This window comes from Mycteria americana, unplaced genomic scaffold, assembly GCF_035582795.1.
Source record: "Mycteria americana isolate JAX WOST 10 ecotype Jacksonville Zoo and Gardens unplaced genomic scaffold, USCA_MyAme_1.0 Scaffold_161, whole genome shotgun sequence".
NCBI lineage: Eukaryota > Metazoa > Chordata > Aves > Ciconiiformes > Ciconiidae > Mycteria > Mycteria americana.
Window position 1 is genome coordinate 29,583 of NW_027445501.1, and position 18,252 is coordinate 47,834.

At 66.3% G+C, this 18,252-nt stretch overlaps 2 protein-coding genes across 2 annotated transcripts in view; both read right to left on the minus strand.

The window, feature by feature from the left end:
• Positions 1–6,723: 6,723 nt before the first annotated feature.
• On the minus strand, positions 6,724–15,119 carry LOC142403282 (uncharacterized). The gene is made up of 5 exons (XM_075489495.1): positions 14,885–15,119; positions 9,262–11,641; positions 7,797–9,165; positions 7,395–7,495; positions 6,724–6,876 (listed from the first exon to the last, which is right to left on the minus strand). The coding sequence occupies exons 2-5, from the start codon at positions 11,629–11,631 to the stop codon at positions 6,802–6,804; spliced, it is 3,915 nt and encodes a 1,304-aa protein (XP_075345610.1). The 5' UTR covers positions 11,632–11,641; positions 14,885–15,119; the 3' UTR covers positions 6,724–6,801.
• Positions 15,120–15,428: 309 nt separating this feature from the next.
• The window catches only part of VARS2 (valyl-tRNA synthetase 2, mitochondrial), a gene marked incomplete at its 5' end in the record, with an annotated part of 28,513 nt that continues 25,689 nt past the window's right edge, over positions 15,429–18,252 (minus strand). Inside the window, 5 exons of the mRNA XM_075489496.1 lie at positions 15,429–15,588; positions 15,813–15,923; positions 16,692–16,870; positions 17,790–17,901; positions 18,001–18,201. Coding sequence (XP_075345611.1) covers positions 15,457–15,588; positions 15,813–15,923; positions 16,692–16,870; positions 17,790–17,901; positions 18,001–18,201 — 735 coding nt within the window. The remainder of the gene's footprint in view (positions 15,589–15,812; positions 15,924–16,691; positions 16,871–17,789; positions 17,902–18,000; positions 18,202–18,252) is intronic.

The following is an 18,252-nucleotide window of genomic DNA, read 5'->3' on the forward strand; positions in this document are numbered from 1 at the left end:
ACGAGGGACGAGGACAGGGACGCCGCTGCTTCCACCTTTAATGGGGACACGGGGATGGGGACATGGGGATGGGATGGGGACATGGGGACATGGGGACATGGGATGGGGACATGGGGACAGGGTGGGGACATGGGGACAGGATGGGGACATGGGGACACGGGGATGGGGACATGGGGACATGGGGACATGGGATGGGGACATGGGGACAGGATAGGGACATGGGGACAGGGTGGGGACATGGGGACATGGGATGGGGACACAGGGACACAGGGATGGGGACATGGGGACAGGGTGGGGACATGGGGATGGGGACACGGGTACGGGATGGGGACATGGGGACATGGGGACAGGATGGGGACATGGGGACACGGGGATGGGGACAGGATGGGGACATGGGGATGGGGACATGGGTACGGGATGTGGACATGGGGACACGGGGATGGGGACATGGGGATAGGGTGGGGACACAGGGATGGGGACACAGGGACATGGGGATGGGGACATGGGGACAGGATGGGGACATGGGGACAGGGTGGGGACATGGGGACAGGATGGGGACATGGGGACACAGGGATGGGGACACGGGGACACGGGGATGGGGACATGGGGACAGGGTGGGGACACAGGGATGGGGACACGGGTACGGGATGGGGACATGGGGACAGGATGGGGACATGGGGACATGGGGATGGGGACAGGATGGGGACACGGGGATGGGGACACAGGGATGGGGACACAGGGACATGGGGATGGGGACATGGGGACAGGGTGGGGACATGGGGACACGGGGATGGGGACATGGGGACAGGATGGGGACACAGGGATGAGGACATGGGGATGGGATGGGGACACGGGGACACGGGGATGGGGACAGGATGGGGACACGGGGATGGGGACACGGGGACAGGATAGGGACATGAGGATGGGGACATCGAGACAGGAAGGGGACACGGTGACAGTGACATGGGGACACAATGTCCCCCGGTCCTATGGCACCTCCCGCAGTTCCTCCGAGTGTCCCCAACCTGGAGAGGGGACAGGGTGAGGGACAGGGCTGGACACCAGGTGTCCCCCCCCCCCGTGTCCCCAAAGTCCCCCACGACCCCCACGTCCCCACCGGTCCCCGTACCGCGGCTCTCGCTGTCCTCGACGTCCCCGGACACGTCCTGGCTCCTGATGTCCCCAACGTCCCCAAGGTTGGAGCCCGGTGACGCTGCCCCGCTCCGGCTCTCGCCCGAGCTCCTTGGCCACCCCTGGTGCGGGGGACGTCCCTGGGGACGCGTCCCCTGTCCCAGGGGATGTTGGGACGGTCCTTGGGGACGTGTCCCAGCTCCACGGGGACGCGTCCCTGGTCCTTGGGGACGTGTCCCAGCTCCACGGGGACGTGTCCCTGATCCTTGGGGACGTGTCCCAGCTCCATGGGGACGTGTCCCTGGCTCTTGGGGACGCGTCCCTGGTCCTTGGGGACGTGTCCCAGCTCCATGGGGACGTGTCCCTGGCTCTTGGGGACATGTCCCCAGTCCTTGGGGACATTGAGCTGGCCCACGGGGACGCGTCCCTGGTCCTTGGGGACGTTGAGCTGGCCCACGGGGACGCGTCCCTGGTCCTTGGGGACGTGTCTCAACCTCTTGGGGACGTGTCCCCGGTCCTTGGGGACGTGTCCCATCTCCATGGGGACGTGTCCCTGGCTCTTGGGGACGTGTCCCCGGTCCTTGGGGACGTTGAGCTGGTCCATGGGGCCACGTCCCCGGTCCTTGGGGACGTTGAGCTGGTCCATGGGGCCACGTCCCTGGTCCTTGGGGACGTGTCCCCGGTCCTTGGGGACGTCCCTCAGGTCCCCGAGCCCACGTCCCCAATCCCTGGAGCCACGTCCCCGCTCCTTGGGGACGTGTCCCCGGTCCTTGGGGACGTCCCTCGGGTCCCCGAGCCCACGTCCCCAGACCTTGGAGCAACGTCCCTGGTCCGTGGGGACGTCGGGCTGGTCCTTGGGGACGTGTCCCTGGTCCACGGGGACGTCTCTCGGGTCCTTGGGGTGGCATCTCCAAGGCAGGGGGTGACCCCGACGTCCCCGAGCTGGGGGGTGGCCCTGGGGACATCATTGTCCCCAAGGGGCCACCCGGGAGGAGGTGGAGGAACCGGAGCAGCGAGGCCAGGGCTTGTCCCCAAGGCTGCCGGGGGACAGGGACAAGCTCGGCGGGTCCTGCGGGGAGGTGACACGGGGAGGTGACACCGGGAGGTGACACGGGCAGGGACGGGGACAGGAACGGGTCCCCTGGCCCCACGGACCCCATATTCCCCCCGCCCAGGTGGCCCTGTGGCCCCCTCTGTCCCTTCGTGTCCCCTTGTGCCCCTCCGTGTCACATCTCCCTTTGTCCCCTATGTCCCCTACTGTCCCCCCATGTCCCCTCCTTCCCCGTGTCCCCACGTCCCCCGTGTCCCTCCATGTCCCCTGCTGTCCCCCTTATTCCCATGTCCCCCCACGTCCCCCACGTCCCCCAGTGTCCCCCCACGTCCCCTTGTGTCCCCCTATGTCCCCATGTCCCCCCATGTCCCCTTGTGTCCCCCAGTGTCCCCCCATGTCCCCTTGTGTCCCCCCATGTCCCCCAGTGTCCCCCAGTGTCCCCCCATGTCCCCTTGTGTCCCCCCGTGTCCCCCAGTGTCCCCCCATGTCCCCCCATGTCCCCTTGTGTCCCCCCGTGTCCCCCAGTGTCCCCCCATGTCCCCCCATGTCCCCTTGTGTCCCCCCATGTCCCCCCGTGTCCCCCCATGTCCCCTTGTGTCCCCCCATGTCCCCCATGTCCCCCTGTGTCCCCCCATGTCCCCCAGTGTCCCCCCGTGTCCCCCAGTGTCCCCCCATGTCCCCCCATGTCCCCCAGTGTCCCTCCATGTCCCCTTGTGTCCCCCCATGTCCCCCCGTGTCCCCCAGTGTCCCCCCATGTCCCCTTGTGTCCCCCCATGTCCCCCAGTGTCCCCCCGTGTCCCCCCATGTTCCCCACGTCCCCCCATGTCCCCCCATGTCCCCCATGTCCCCCAGTGTCCCTCCATGTCCCCCCGTGTCCCCCCACATCCCCCATGTCCCCCCACGTCCCCCAGTGTCCCCCCGTGTCCCCCAGTGTCCCCCCATGTCCCCCCATGTCCCCCAGTGTCCCCCCATGTCCCCTTGTGTCCCCCCATGTCCCCCCATGTCCCCCAGTGTCCCCCCATGTCCCCCATGTCCCCTTGTGTCCCCTCGTGTCCCCCAGTGTCCCCCCACGTCCCCTTTGTCCCCATGTCCCCCCACGTCCCCCAGTGTCCCCCCACGTCCCCTTTGTCCCCGTGGCCCCCCACGTCCTCCCCCCATGTCCCCATGCGTCCCCTCACCCCCCAGCAGCAGCAGCGTCCCCAGGGCCACCACAAGTGTCCCCGTCACCCCCATGGCGCTGCCTGGCCCCCCTCAGTGTCCCCGACTTATAGGCACAGGGACGGGGACGTCCCCTGGGTGGGGACACGGGAGGTGGCCGTGTCCCGAGGCGGGGACATGGGACACGGCTGTCCCCACGCCCTCCCCGGGCTGGGTGACAACGGCCAGTCCCCATGTCCCCCTAGCCCCCGTGTCCCCAGCCCCAGCGTCCCCAATGTCCCCTAAGTCCCCCGTGTCCCCAATGTCCCCAAGCCCCCCCCCCGTGTCCCCAGCAAACCCATGTCCCCAAAGTCTCCGGTGTCCCCAAGCTCCCCGGTGTCCCCAGTCCTCCCAGTTGCCCTCCAGTGTCCCAAAGGACCCCACCACTTCCTGGTGTCCCCAGTGTCCCCAATCCTTGCAGTCCCCCTCCGGTGTCCCCAAACCCTCAGTGTCCCCCCTGGCCTGATGTCCCCAAACCCTCCCCAGTGTCCCCAAACCCTCTCCCGTGTCCTCGGGGTCCCCAGAGTCCAGGTGTCCCCAAACCCTCCCCGATGTCCTTGGTGTCCCCAGTGTCCTTCTGTCCCCAAACCCTCCCTGATGTCCCCAGTGTCCCCGGTGTCCTTCTGTCCCCAAACCCTCCCTGATGTCCCCGGTGTCCCCAGGCTGCCCACTGTCCTTGGTGTCCCCAATGTCCTGGTGTCCCCAAACCCTCCCCAGTGTCCCCAAACCCTCTCCCATGTCCTCAGTGTCCCCAGAGTCCAGGTGTCCCCAAACCCTCCCCGATGTCCTTGGTGTCCCCAGTGTCCCCAAACCCTTCCCAGTGTCCCCAAGCTCCCCAAACCCTCCCTCGTGTCCTCGATGTCCAGAGCCCAGGTGTCCCCAAGCCCTCCCTGATGTCCCCGGTGTCCCCAGGCTCCCCACTGTCCTTGGTGTCCCCAATGTCCTGGTGTCCCCAAACCCTCCCCAGTGTCCCCAAACCCTCTCCCGTGTCCTCGGGGTCCCCAGAGTCCAGGTGTCCCCAAACCCTCCCTGTTGTCCCCAGTGTCCCCAGTGTCCTTCTGTCCCCAAACCCTCCCTGATGTCCCCGGTGTCCCCAGGCTCCCCACTGTCCTTGGTGTCCCCAATGTCCTGGTGTCCCCAAACCCTCTCCCATGTCCTTGGGGTCCCCAGAGTCCAGGTGTCCCCAAACCCTCCCCGATGTCCTTGGTGTCCCCAGTGTCCCCAAACCCTTCCCAGTGTCCCCAAGCTCCCCAAACCCTCCCTCGTGTCCTCGATGTCCAGAGTCCAGGTGTCCCCAAGCCCTCCCTGATGTCCCCAGTGTCCCCAGTGTCCTTCTGTCCCCAAGCCCTCCCTGATGTCCCCGGTGTCCCCAGGCTCCCCACTGTCCTTGGTGTCCCCAATGTCCTGGTGTCCCCAAACCCTCCCCAGTGTCCCCAAACCCTCTCCCGTGTCCTCGGGGTCCCCAGAGTCCAGGTGTCCCCAAACCCTCCCCGATGTCCCCAGGCTCCCCAATGTCCTCAGTGTCCCCAATGTCCTGGTGTCCCCAAACCCCCCCGATGTCCTTGGTGTCCTTGGTGTCCCCAAACCCTTCCCAGTGTCCCCAAGCTCCCCAAACCCTCCCTCGTGTCCTCGATGTCCAGAGCCCAGGTGTCCCCAAGCCCTCCCTGATGTCCCCAGTGTCCCCAGGCTCCCCACTGTCCTTGGTGTCCCCAATGTCCTGGTGTCCCCAAACCCTCCCCAGTGTCCCCAAACCCTCTCCTGTGTCCTTGGGGTCCCCAGAGTCCAGGTGTCCCCAAACCCTCCCCGATGTCCCCAGGCTCCCCAATGTCCTCAGTGTCCCCAATGTCCTGGTGTCCCCAAACCCCCCCGATGTCCTTGGTGTCCTTGGTGTCCCCAAACCCTTCCCAGTGTCCCCAAGCTCCCCAAACCCTCCCTCGTGTCCTCGATGTCCAGAGCCCAGGTGTCCCCAAGCCCTCCCTGATGTCCCCAGTGTCCCCAGGCTCCCCACTGTCCTTGGTGTCCCCAATGTCCTGGTGTCCCCAAACCCTCCCCAGTGTCCCCAAACCCTCTCCTGTGTCCTTGGGGTCCCCAGAGTCCAGGTGTCCCCAAACCCTCCCCGATGTCCTTGGTGTCCCCTGTGTCCTTCTGTCCCCAAACCCTCCCTGATGTCCCTGGTGTCCCCAGGCTCCCCACTGTCCTTGGTGTCCCCAATGTCCTGGTGTCCCCAAACCCTCCCTGATGTCCCCAGTGTCCCCAGGCTCCCCAGAGTCCAGGTGTCCCCAAACCCTCCCCGATGTCCTTGGTGTCCCCAGTGTCCCCAAACCCTTCCCAGTGTCCCCAAGCTCCCCAAACCCTCCCTCATGTCCTCGATGTCCCCAGTGTCCTTCTGTCCCCAAGCCCTCCCTGATGTCCCCGGTGTCCCCAGGCTCCCCACTGTCCTTGGTGTCCCCAGTGTCCAGGTGTCCCCAAACTCCCCAATGTCCCCAGTGTCCCTAATGCTCTCTCTGTCCCCAAACCCTTCCCAGTGTCCCCTGTGTCCTCGGTGTCCCCAACGTCCTGGTGTCCCCAAACCCTCCCCAGTGTCCCCAAACCCCTTCCCACATCCTCGGTGTCCCCAGAATCCAGGTGTCCCCAAACCCCCCCTCATGTCCCCAGGCTCCCCACTGTCCCCAACATCCTGGTGTCCCCAAACCCTCCCTGGTGTCCCCAAACCCTCCCTGATGTCCCCAGGTTCGCCACCATCCTCAGTGTCCCCAACGTCCTGGTGTCCCCAAACTCTCCCCAGTGTCCCCAAACCCTTTCCCATGTCCTTGGTGTCCCCAGAATCCAGGTGTCCCCAAACCCTCCCCGATGTCCCCAGGCTCCCCACTGTCCCCAACATCCTGGTGTCCCCAAACTCTCCCCAGTGTCCCCAAACCCTCTCCCATGTCCTCCGTGTCCCCAGAATCCAGGTGTCCCCAAACCCTCCCTGATGTCCCCAGGTTCCCCACTGTCCCCAACATCCTGGTGTCCCCAAACGCTCCCCAGCGTCCCCAAACCCTCCCTGGTGTCCCCAAACCCTCCCTGGTGTCCCCAGGTTCGCCACCGTCCTCAGTGTCCCCAACGTCCTGGTGTCCCCAAACCCTCCCCCAGTGTCCCCCACGTCTCCTGTCCCCCTCCCCATGGCCCAGCCCCCATGGCCACCCCCCGCGGTGGCACCTTGGGGACAATGGCGCTTTGTCCGGAGCCACTGTCCCCAAGCCGGTGACAAGCCCGGACTTGCCAGTGGCCACCAGCCGTGACGGCCTCGTCCCCGTCCCCCCCCCCCGGCGCTGCCAAGGGACCCGGGCGTCCGGGGTGGCCAAGGGGGGGTTTATTGCTGCTGGATTGGGGGTGACACCCCCCCCCGCCCCCCCCCCGCCATCTTGTCCTGCCGCAAAGGCTTATGGGAAGGATTCGGCCACCGGCACGGAGAAGGTGGCCGAGCTGATGATGAAGACCTTGACGTAATGGACGGCCTGGGGGGGGGGGGGAGGGGGGTGTCAGGGGGGATCCTGGGGTGTCTGGGACCCCACCGTGACCCCCCCAGGGCACCCAGGGGTCCGGGACCCCCCCCAGGGATTTAGGATCCCCCACCCGTGACCCCCCAAGGGACCCAGACATCCCGGACCCCCCTGTGACCCCCCCAGGGCACCCAGGGGTCTGGGACCACCCCTGACCCCCCCAAGGGACCCAGGCGTCCGGGACCCCCCCGTGACCCCCCCAGGGCACCCAGACATCCAAGACCCCCACCGTGGCCCCCCCCCAGGGCACCCAGGGGTCCGAGACCCCCCCCGTGACCCCCCCAGGGCACCCAGGGGTGCGGGACCCCCCCTCGTGACCCCCCCAGGGCACCCAGGGGTGCGGGACCCCCCCCCCCGTGGCCCCCCCAGGGCACCCAGGGGTGCGGGACCCCCCCCCGTGACCCCCCCAGGGCACCCAGGGGTGCGGGGCCCCCCCGTGACCCCCCCAGGGCACCCAGGGGTGCGGGCCGTACCGCGAAGACCCCGGCGAGGAGGAGGAGGGCGAGGAGGAGGCAGACGAGGGCGAGGAAGACGAGGGGGCAGCCCGGGGGGGGCGTCTGGGGCTGGGGGGCGTCTGGGGGGGGGGGAGGGGGAGGGAGAGGGGTGGGGTCAGCACCAGGCTCCGCCCCTGAGCCAGATCTGGCCCCGCCCCCAGCCCCCCTGGCCCCACCCCCGAGCCAGCCCTGCCCCTAAGCCCCATCCCCAGCATCTGCAAATGCCCTTGGCCCCGCCCACGAGCGGCAGGCCCCGCCCACCACTGGGTCCCCACACCCCCCCGGCTCCGCCCACTTACTCATGGCCCCACCCTCTGGCTCTGGCCCCTCCTCCAGCCTTCAGGCCCCGCCCCCCAGGCTTGGCTCCGCCCCCCATCTTACCTGGGGCATCACCTCGGCTGCCGACACCCTCTCTGGGCGCATCGGTGGTGATGTCATCAGTGAGGTCATCGCCCGGGCGGACGGGTTCTTTAAGGGTGGGGGGGGTTGGCTCCTCCCCGGGGCCGATGTCACCCATGACATCATCCTCAGGGCTGACATCACGGCCAGAGAGGGCTCCCGGGATGGAGGAGGTGACATCACCCCCAATGATGTCACCAAGGTCAGATCCCCGTGTGACATCATCTCCGACATCACCCTTGGGAGTGATGTCATGTCTAGCGATATCAGTGGGGATGAAGGAAGCGATGGCGTCCCCAGGCATGACATCACCAGTGAAGTCATTCCAAGGGGAGGTGTCACCATTGTTCGCGCAGATGATGTCACCAGTGAGGTCACCAGCAGGTTTGACTTCTTGGCCAGCCACATCTCCCGGCAGGGAGGAAGTGACATCATCCGTGGCAACGATGTCACCAGCAGGGACATCCCCAGGTACGGAAAACATGATGTCTTCCCCTGTGATGATGTCGTTAGTGAGGTCACCTCCAGGGATGATGTCAACAACAAGGTCATCCCCAGGAAATGAGGAAATAAGATCGTGGCCGGCGATGACATCATCAGCGCGGATATCCCTAGAGAGGGAGGAAGGGATGTTGTCCCTGGTGACGATGTCATCAGTGAGGTCATTTCTGGGCATGACATCACCAGCAAGCTCATCCCCAGGAAGGCAGGAAGTGACGTCATGCCCGGTGATTATTTCACCAGCAAAGATGTCCCCAGAGATGATGTCACCGGCGAGGTCATTCTCAGGGATGAGGCCACCAGCAACGTCATCCCCAGGAAGGGAGGAAATGACATCAGTCTTGGTGATGACATCACCAGTGAAGGCTTCCTCAGGGAGAAAGGAAGTGATGCCGTCTCTGTTGACGAGGTCAACAATGACGTCATGCGCAGGGACTGAGGAAGTGACATCGTCCTCAGCCGTGACACCACCAGGGAGGGAGAAAACGAGGTCATCGCTGATGACGTCACCAGCAGGGACATCCCCAGGGAGAGCGGAGGGGGCGTCACCCCCTGCCGCGACGTCACCGCTCTCCGCGACATCACAAGGGGCGCGGTCCCCGGGGAGGGCAGCAGCGACATCAGCGGCCACGTCATCGCTGGGGACGTCCTCGTCCTCCGCGGGGGGGGCCGTCACCGTGATGGTGATGCCACCGGCAGCGCCGGCGTCCCCAGCGGCCCCGCCCCCCGCGTCCCCCAGGGCTGCGACGTCTCCGTCCTCGTCCCCGACGTCCTCGTCCCCGACGGCCCCCAGGGCTGCGACGTCCGCGTCCCCAGCGTCCTCATCCTCAGCGTCCCTGTCCCCAAAGTCCTTACCTCCGATGTCCCCAACGTCCCCCAGGACTGGGACATCCCTGTCCCCAGCGTCCTTCAGGGTGGTGACATCCTTGTCCCCAAGAACTGGGACATCCCTGTCCCCAATGTCCTTCAGGGTGGTGACATCCTTGTCCCCAGGAGCGGGGACATCCCTGTCCCCAATGTCCTTCAGGATGGTGACATCCTTGTCACCAGGAGCGGGGACATCCCTGTCCCCAATGTCCTTCAGGATGGTGACATCCTTGTCCCCAAGAACTGGGACATCCCTGTCCCCAGTGTCCTTCAGGGTGGTGACATCCTTGTCCCCAGGAGCGGGGACATCCCTGTCCCCGGTGTCCCTCAGGATGGTGACATCCTTGTCCCCAGGAGCTGGGACATCCCTGTCCCCAGCGTCCTTCAGGATGGTGACATCCTTGTCCCCAAGAACTGGGACATCCCTGTCCCCAATGTCCTTCAGGATGGTGACATCCTTGTCACCAGGAGCTGGGACATCCCTGTCCCCAGCGTCCTTCAGGGTGGTGACATCCTTGTCCCCAGGAGCTGGGACATCCCTGTCCCCGGTGTCCCTCAGGGTGGTGACATCCTTGTCCCCAGGAGCGGGGACATCCCTGTCCCCGGTGTCCCTCAGGGTGGTGACATCCTTGTCCCCAGGAGCGGGGACATCCCTGTCCCCAGCGTCCTTCAGGGTGGTGACATCCTTGTCCCCAAGAACTGGGACATCCCTGTCCCCAGCGTCCTTCAGGATGGTGACATCCTTGTCACCAGGAGCTGGGACATCCCTGTCCCCAATGTCCCTTAGGGTGGTGACATCCTTGTCCCCAGGAGTGGGGACATCCCTGTCCCCAGTGTCCTTGTCCTCAGAGACCGGGATGTCCCCGATGTCCCTTAGGACTGGGACATCCCTGTCCCCAATGTCCTTTAGGGTTGGGACATCCCTGATGTCCTTGTCCCCAACATCTCTTGGGGTGGTGACATCCCTGTCCCCAGTGTCCCCAACATCCCTCAGGGCTGACACCTGCATGTCCCCAACATCCTTGACCCAAGTGGCCCCTGGGACATCGCTGTCCCCAGTGTCCTTTGGAGCTGGGACATCCTTGTCCCCAACGTCCCTTAGGACCGAGTCCCGCGTGTCCTCAATCTCCTTGTCCCTTAGGGTGGGGACAGGGATGTCCCCAATGTCCCTTAGGGTGGTGGCATCCCTGTCCCCAACATCTTTGTCCCCCGGAACTGGGACATCCCTGTCCCCAATGTCCTTGACCCGATGGGCTGGGACATCCCTGTCCCCAATGTCCCTTAGGGTGGTGACATCCTTGTCCCCAGCGTCCTTCAGGATGGTGACATCCTTGTCCCCAAGAACTGGGACATCCCAGTCCCCGGTGTCCTTCAGGGTGGTGACATCCTTGTCCCCAGGAGCGGGGACATCCCTGTCCCCAGCGTCCTTCAGGATGGTGACATCCTTGTCCCCAAGAACTGGGACATCCCTGTCCCCAGTGTCCTTCAGGGTGGTGACATCCTTGTCCCCAAGAACTGGGACATCCCTGTCCCCAGCGTCCTTCAGGGTGGTGACATCCTTGTCCCCAAGAACTGGGACATCCCTGTCCCCGGTGTCCTTCAGGATGGTGACATCCTTGTCCCCAAGAGCTGGGACATCCCGGTCCCCGGTGTCCCTCAGGGTGGTGACATCCTTGTCCCCAAGAACTGGGACATCCCAGTCCCCGGTGTCCTTCAGAGTGGTGACATCCTTGTCCCCAAGAACTGGGACATCCCTGTCCCCAGCGTCCTTCAGGATGGTGACATCCTTGTCCCCAAGAACTGGGACATCCCTGTCCCCAATGTCCCTCAGGGTGGTGACATCCTTGTCCCCAAGAGCTGGGACATCCCAGTCCCCGGTGTCCCTCAGGATGGTGACATCCTTGTCCCCAAGAGCTGGGACATCCCGGTCCCCGGTGTCCCTTACAGCTGTGACATCCTTGTCCCCAGTGTCCTTGTCCACAAGGCCTAGACCATCCTGGTCTCCAATGTCCCTTGGGGTCACAACGTCCCTGTCCCCAATGTCCCTTAGAGCTGGGACATCCTTGTCACCATCCTCCTTGTCCCCAGGGGCTGGGACATCCTTGTCCCCAACATCCTTTGGGGTTGTGACATCCCTGTCCTCAATGTCCTTGTCACATGGGACATCTCTGTCCCCGACGTCCTCGTCCCCGAAGGCTGGGACGTCCTCGTCCCCAAAGTCCCCAGTGTCCTCGTCCGCCGGGGCTGCTGTGACGGTGATGGTGATGCCGCTGGCCCAGGGGGTGACGGTGACAGTGTCCGTGGGGACACCGGTGTCACCGTCCCCCTCGGGGACGCCTCCAGCCTGTCCCCATGTAGGTTCGGGGTCCGTGGTGATGTCCCCGGGGGTGGCTGTCACCTCCCCAGGGAGGGGACGAGGGGGGACGGCGTGGGAGCACCCCTCAGCCATGGGCAGGGACCTGAGGGGACAGAGGGGACAGGGATGTCACCGGGGGTGGCACGGGGAGTCCCTGGGGGAGAGGGAATGGGAGGACCCCAGGAGGGACACGGAGGGGACATTGGGGGGACACAGGGGAGCCCAGAGCAATGAGGGGACATGGAGGGGACATGAGGGGACACGGAGGGGACAGAAGGGACCCCAGGAGGGACAGGGGGACATGGAGGGGACACGGAGGGGACATTGTGGGGACACAGGGGAGCCCAGAGCAATGAGGGGACATGGAGGGGACAGAAGGGACCCCAGGAGGGACAGGGGGACATTGGGGGGACACAGGGGACACCAGGAGGAAAGAGAGGACATGAGGGGACAGAAGGGACCCCAGGAGGGACACGGGGACACGGAGGGGACATGGAGGGACACAGGGGATGCCAGGAAGGACAGGGGGGACATGGAGGGGACACTGGGGGGACACAGGGGACGCCAGGAGGAAAGAGGGGACGTGAGGGGACAGAAGGGACCCCAGGAGGGACAGGGGGACATAGAGGGGACATGGAGGGGACATGCGGGGACAGAAGGGACCCCAGGAGAGACAGGGGGACATGGAGGGGACATCGGGGGGACACAGGGGACGCCAGGAGGAACAAAGGGACAGAAGGGACCCCAGGAGGGACAGGGGGGACATGGAGGGGACACTGGGGGGACACAGGGGACGCCAGGAGGAATGAGGGGACGTGAGGGGACAGAAGGGACCCCAGGAGGGACAGGGGGACATGGAGGGAACATGGAGGGGACAGAAGGGACTCCAGGAGGGACAGGGGGACATGGAGGGGACATGGAGGGACACAGGGGACCCCTGGAAGGACAGGGGGGACATGGAGGGAACATTGGGGGGACACAGGGGACGTCAGGAAGGACAGGGGGGACATGGAAGGGACAGAAGGGACCCCAGGAGGGACAGGGGGACATGGAGGGGACATGGAGGGACACAGGGGACGCCAGGAGGAACGAGGGGACAGAAGGGACCCCAGGAGGGACAGGGGGACATGGAGGGGACATGGAGGGACACAGGGGACCCCCGGAAGGACAGGGGGACATGGAGGGGACACTGGGGGGACACAGGGGATGCCAGGAGGAATGAGGGGACAGAAGGGACCCCAGGAGGGACAGGGGGACATAGAGGGCACATGGAGGGGACATGAGGGGACAGAAGAGACCCCAGGAAGGACAGGGGGGACATGGAGGGGACATGCAGGGGACAGAAGGGACCCCAGGAAGGACAGGGGGGACATGGAGGGGACATGGAGGGACACAGGGGACCCCCGGAAGGACAGGGGGGACATGGAGGGGACACTGGGGGGACACAGGGGACGCCAGGAGGAACGAGGGGACGTGAGGGGACAGAAGGGACCCCAGGAGGGACAGGGGGACACGGAGGGGACATGGAGGGGACAGAAGGGACCCCAGGAAGGACAGGGGGGACATGGAGGGGACATGGAGGGACACAGGGGACCCCCGGAAGGACAGGGGGGACATGGAGGGGACACTGGGGGGACACAGGGGACGCCAGGAGGAACGAGGGGACTTGAGGGGACAGAAGGGACCCCAGGAGGGACAGGGGGACACGGAGGGGACATGGAGGGGACAGAAGGGACCCCAGGAGGGACAGGGGGACACGGAGGGGACACTGGGGGGACATGGAGGGGACAGAAGGGACTCCAGGAGGGACAAGGGGACATAGAGGGGACATGGAAGGGACATGAGAGGACAGAAGAGACCCCAGGAGAGACAGGGGGACACGGAGGGGACATGGAGGGACACAGGGGACCCCAGGAAGGACAGGGGGACATGGAGGGGACATGGAGGGGACAGAAGGGACTCCAGGAGGGACAGGGGGACACGGAGGGGACATGGAGGGACACAGGGGACCCCAGGAAGGACAGGGGGGACATGGAGGGGACACTGGGGGGACACAGGGGACGCCAGGAGGAACGAGGGGACGTGAGGGGACAGAAGGGACCCCAGGAGGGACAGGGGGACACGGAGGGGACATGGAGGGGACACAGGGGATGCCAGGAAGGACAGGGGGACATGGAGGGGACACTGGGGGGACACAGGGGACGCCAGGAGGAACGAAGGGACAGAAGGGATCCCAGGAGGGACAGGGGGACATAGAGGGGACATCGGGGGGACACAGGGGACGCCAGGAGGAATGAGGGGACGTGAGGGGACAGAAGGGACCCCAGGAGGGACAGGGGGACATGGAGGGGACATGGAGGGACACAGGGGACCCCCGGAAGGACAGGGGGGACATGGAGGGGACACTGGGGGGACACAGGGGACGCCAGGAGGAACGAAGGGACAGAAGGGATCCCAGGAGGGACAGGGGGACATAGAGGGGACATCGGGGGGACACAGGGGATGCCAGGAAGGACAGGGGGGACACGGAGGGGACAGAAGGGACCCCAGGAGGGACAGGGGGACACGGAGGGGACATGGAGGGGACAGAAGGGACCCCAGGAGGGACAGGGGGACATGGAGGGGACATGCAGGGGACACAGGGGACGCCAAGAGGAAAGAGGGGACATGAGGGGACAGAAGGGACCCCAGGAAGGACAGGGGGGACATGGAGGGGACAGAAGGGACCCCAGGAAGGACAGGGGGACATGGAGGGGACACTGGGGGGACACAGGGGACGCCAGGAGGAAAGAGGGGACATGAGGGGACAGAAGGGACCCCAGGAGGGACAGGGGGACACGGAGGGGACATGGAGGGGACAGAAGGGACCCCAGGAGGGACAGGGGGACATGGAGGGGACATTAGGGGAACACGGTGGGGACACAGCGTGGACACACGGAGGGGACACAGGGGACCCCGAGAGGGATGAGGGGACATGGAAGGGACACGAGGGGACCCCAGAAGAGCTGAGGTGACACGGAGGTGACATGGAGGGACACAGAGGACCCCAGGAGAAATGGGGGGACATGGGGGACCCCAGGAGAGAGGAGGGGACACGGAGGGGACACGTGAGGACACAGGGGGACACCAGAAGGGACGGGGGGGACACGGAGGGACACCAGAAATAAGGGGGGGGACGTCGGGAGGGGACACGGAGAGACGGCGGGGAGGGGACAGGGGGACACAAGGGACCCCAAAAAGGGACCGAGGGACATGGGGATCCCCAGGAGGGGGGACACGGGGGGACGGGGACACCCACGGTGGGGACCAGGGGGGTCTTGGGGTACCCCGGGGGGGTGACAGGTACCTGAAGTGACAGCAGGTGACAACCCCGAGGGGTCGCGGCGGCGGTGACAAAATCCCGGCGACCAATTTTGGGGGGGTCGCGGCGTCGCCGTCCGGTGGGGGGGGGGGAGGGGGGGGAAGGCGTTGATTTTGGGGTGCCGGCGCCGTTTTTCGGGATCCCGGCGGCGGTTACAACATGGCGGTGGCGCTTCCGATGTCACCTCCCTTTTCCCCCCCCCCCACCCCCCCACCACCACCACCACCCCCGCCCCGGAGCCGGTGACGAGGGGACGGTTTTGGGGGGGGACCCGGGGATGATTTCGGGGTGGCGGGAGCTCCCGGATCCCGTCGGCGTCTGGGGGGGGGGGGGGGGGGCCGTCGAACCAGATCGAGAAAGGGGCGGAGCCTGGATGCCCCGAGTCCTCCCCCACCCCCACCTCGGATGTCTGGGTCCCCTCCCCCCCTCAATGTCCCCATTCCCCCCCCCCCCACCCCTGAGCTGAGACCGTGCAGCTCGTAGACACGTCCCCGAAGAGAAATAATGAGGCCGGGGGGGGGGAAGTCGTTAGGGATCCCCCCTGGGGGGGGGGGGGTTTATTGGGTGCTGGGGTCCCCCCGGATGTCGGGGTCCCCTCCCCGGATATCGGGGTCCTCAGTGGGGCCGGGGGGGTCCAAGGCCTCCAGCGCTTGGGCCAAGCGGGCAAGTTCGGAGCGGAGAATGGCAACCTGGGAAAAAGGGGGGGGGGGGGGGGGGGGAGTTAACGAGGGCAGCGCTAACGAAGAGGCGATGGGGGGGGGGGGGGGGGGGTGTCCCCCTCCCCCGGCGCTAACGAAGCACCTCACGCTAATGAGGTTAATGAGACACCCCCCCCCCCCCCCAAACTCTCTAGAGTTATGGGATGGAATGACGCTAATTAATTAGCTTAATTAGCTTAACGAAGGTGCGGTACCTGCGGGTGGTTGGCGGGCGCCTGGGTGCCCCCGAGGGTCTCGAGGCGACGCTGGAGGCTGCGGCTGCGGGTGCTGAGCTGGGCCCGGGCGGCCACCGGCTCCACCAGCCCCTGGGGGGGGGAAGGGGGGGGGGGGGGGGGGTCCCCCGCTATCCCACAATGCCTCGGGGGCTCCCCCTCCGCTATCCCATAATGCCCCGGGGTCACCCCAGGGCCTGCCAATGCTCCCCGAAGTCTCGGCGTCTCCCAGGCTTTCCCCCATCCTGCTCCCCCGGTGTCCCACAATGCTTTGGGGCCACCGCCAAGTCCTCCAGCGTCCCACAATGCCCTGGGGTTCCCCCCCCCCATGTCCCATGATGCCCTGGGTCCCCCTCCAAATCCTCCGGTTTCCCATGATGCCTCAGGTCCCCCTCTCTAAATCCTCCAGCGTCCCACAATGCTCTGGGGTCCCCCAGTGTCCCACAATGCCTCGGGGTCGCCTCGGGGTCCCCCCAGGTCCCCCAGCATCCCAGAATACCCTGGGGTCCCCCAGGGTCCCACAATGCCCTGGGGTCCCCCCCCACATCCCATAATACCGTGGATCCCCCCCCCCCAAGTCCTCCAGCTTCCCACGATGCCTCAGGTCCCCCTCTAAATCCCCCAGCGTCCCACAATGCCCTGGGCTCCCCCAGTGTCCCACAATGCCTTGGGGGGGTCCCCCCAGGTCCCCCAGCATCCCACAATGCCCTGGGGTCCCCCCCCCGTATCCCATAATACCATAAGTCCCCCTCCAAGTCCTTTGGCTTCCCATGATTCCTCGGGGTCCCCCCAGGTCCCCCAGCGTCCCACAATGCCCTGGGGTCCCCCAGCGTCCCACAATGCCCCTGGGCCCCCACTCACCCGCAGGCAGAGGTAGACGTGGGTGTCGGGGCCCGCGGGGGCCCCCACCCAGCCAGGGCCCAGCTCTGGCTCCGCCCCCAAGGGGAGGAGCTGCAGAGGCCCCGCCTGCGCCAGGGCCTGGAGGGCGGGGCCCAGCGCTGCCAGCGAATCCTGCGCCTCCACCGGGCACCGCACCGCCACTGCGCAAAGCATCCTGGGATAGCCCCGCCTCCAAGCATTCCCCCCCCCCCAACATGGCTGCCCCCACCTGGGGCGTGTAGGGAAACATGGCCGCCCCCCTGCGCCCAGGGCATGCTGGGATTGCCAGGCCTCCAGGCCTGCTCCCTGTGGTGGGCTGGGCAACATGGCTGCCTCCAGCGGGAGCCGCCATCTTGGGGCATGGGGAAGAGGCAGGTGCACGCTGGGATATGTAGTCCTCCAGAGCAGCCATATTAGCACTGCCTGGCTGCCCCAGGGCATGCTGGGATATGTAGTCCTCCACAGCCCCAGTAGCCATCTTGTGTGCCCCAGGGCATGCTGGGATATGTACCCCCCCCCCCGGCAGCCATCTTGGGTGCCCCAGAGCATGCTGGGGTATGTAATATCCCTTGGCAGCCATCTTGGGTGCCCCAGGGCATGCTGGGACATGTAGTCCCCTACAGCCCAGACAGCCATCTTGGTGCCCCAGGGCATGCTGGGATATGTAGTCTGCCCCCCCACAGCCCAGGCAGCCATCTTGTGTGCCCCAGGGCATGCTGGGACATGTAGTCCCCTACAGCCCAGGCAGCCATCTTGGTGCCCCAGGGCATGCTGGGATATGTAGTCTGCCCCCCACAGCCCAGGCAGCCATCTTGGTGCCCCAGGGCATGCTGGGATATGTAGTCCCCCCCCACAGCCCAGGCAGCCAGCTTGGGTGCCCCAGGGCATGCTGGGACATGTAGTCCCTCCCCTCAGCCATGGCAGCCATCTTGGACCCTAGTGCCCAGTGATCCCCCCCGAACCTCACCCACACACTGGCAACCATCTTGGGTGCCCCAAGGCACGCTGGGACATGTAGTGTCCCCCCCCACACCCACACCCACCCCGGCAGCCATCTTGTCCCCCACCCATCGCACTCACCAGGGGGCCGGGCAGCGCCCAGGCGGAAGACGTCCCGCAGGGCTCGCGCCGCCCTCACCACCTCCTGCATGGCCGCCACCTCGGCCTCCACCTTGGGACAGCGCCAGTGAGCCTGAGGGGGGGGGGGGGGGGACAGAGAGAGAGACAAAGGGGTGTCAGGGGGGGTGAAAACCCCCTTGGACCCCCCCCACCCAAGCGTGGCGGCACCCACCAGGCGGGCGGCGTCGGGGAAGGGGGCGAGGCAGAGGGTGGGGGGCGCGGGGGGGGCGCGGGGCAGGCGCTGCCAGAGCTCTTCGCCGAGGAAGGGGGCGAAGGGGGCGAGGAGGCGCAGCCCCAGCTCGGCGCAGGTCAGCAGGGTCCGGCGCGTCTCGGTCCCGGCCGCCGGCTCCCGCAGCATGGGTTTGGTCGTCTCCTGCGGACGGACAGACGGAGGGCGGGGGTGAGGGCAAGGAGACAACAGGGG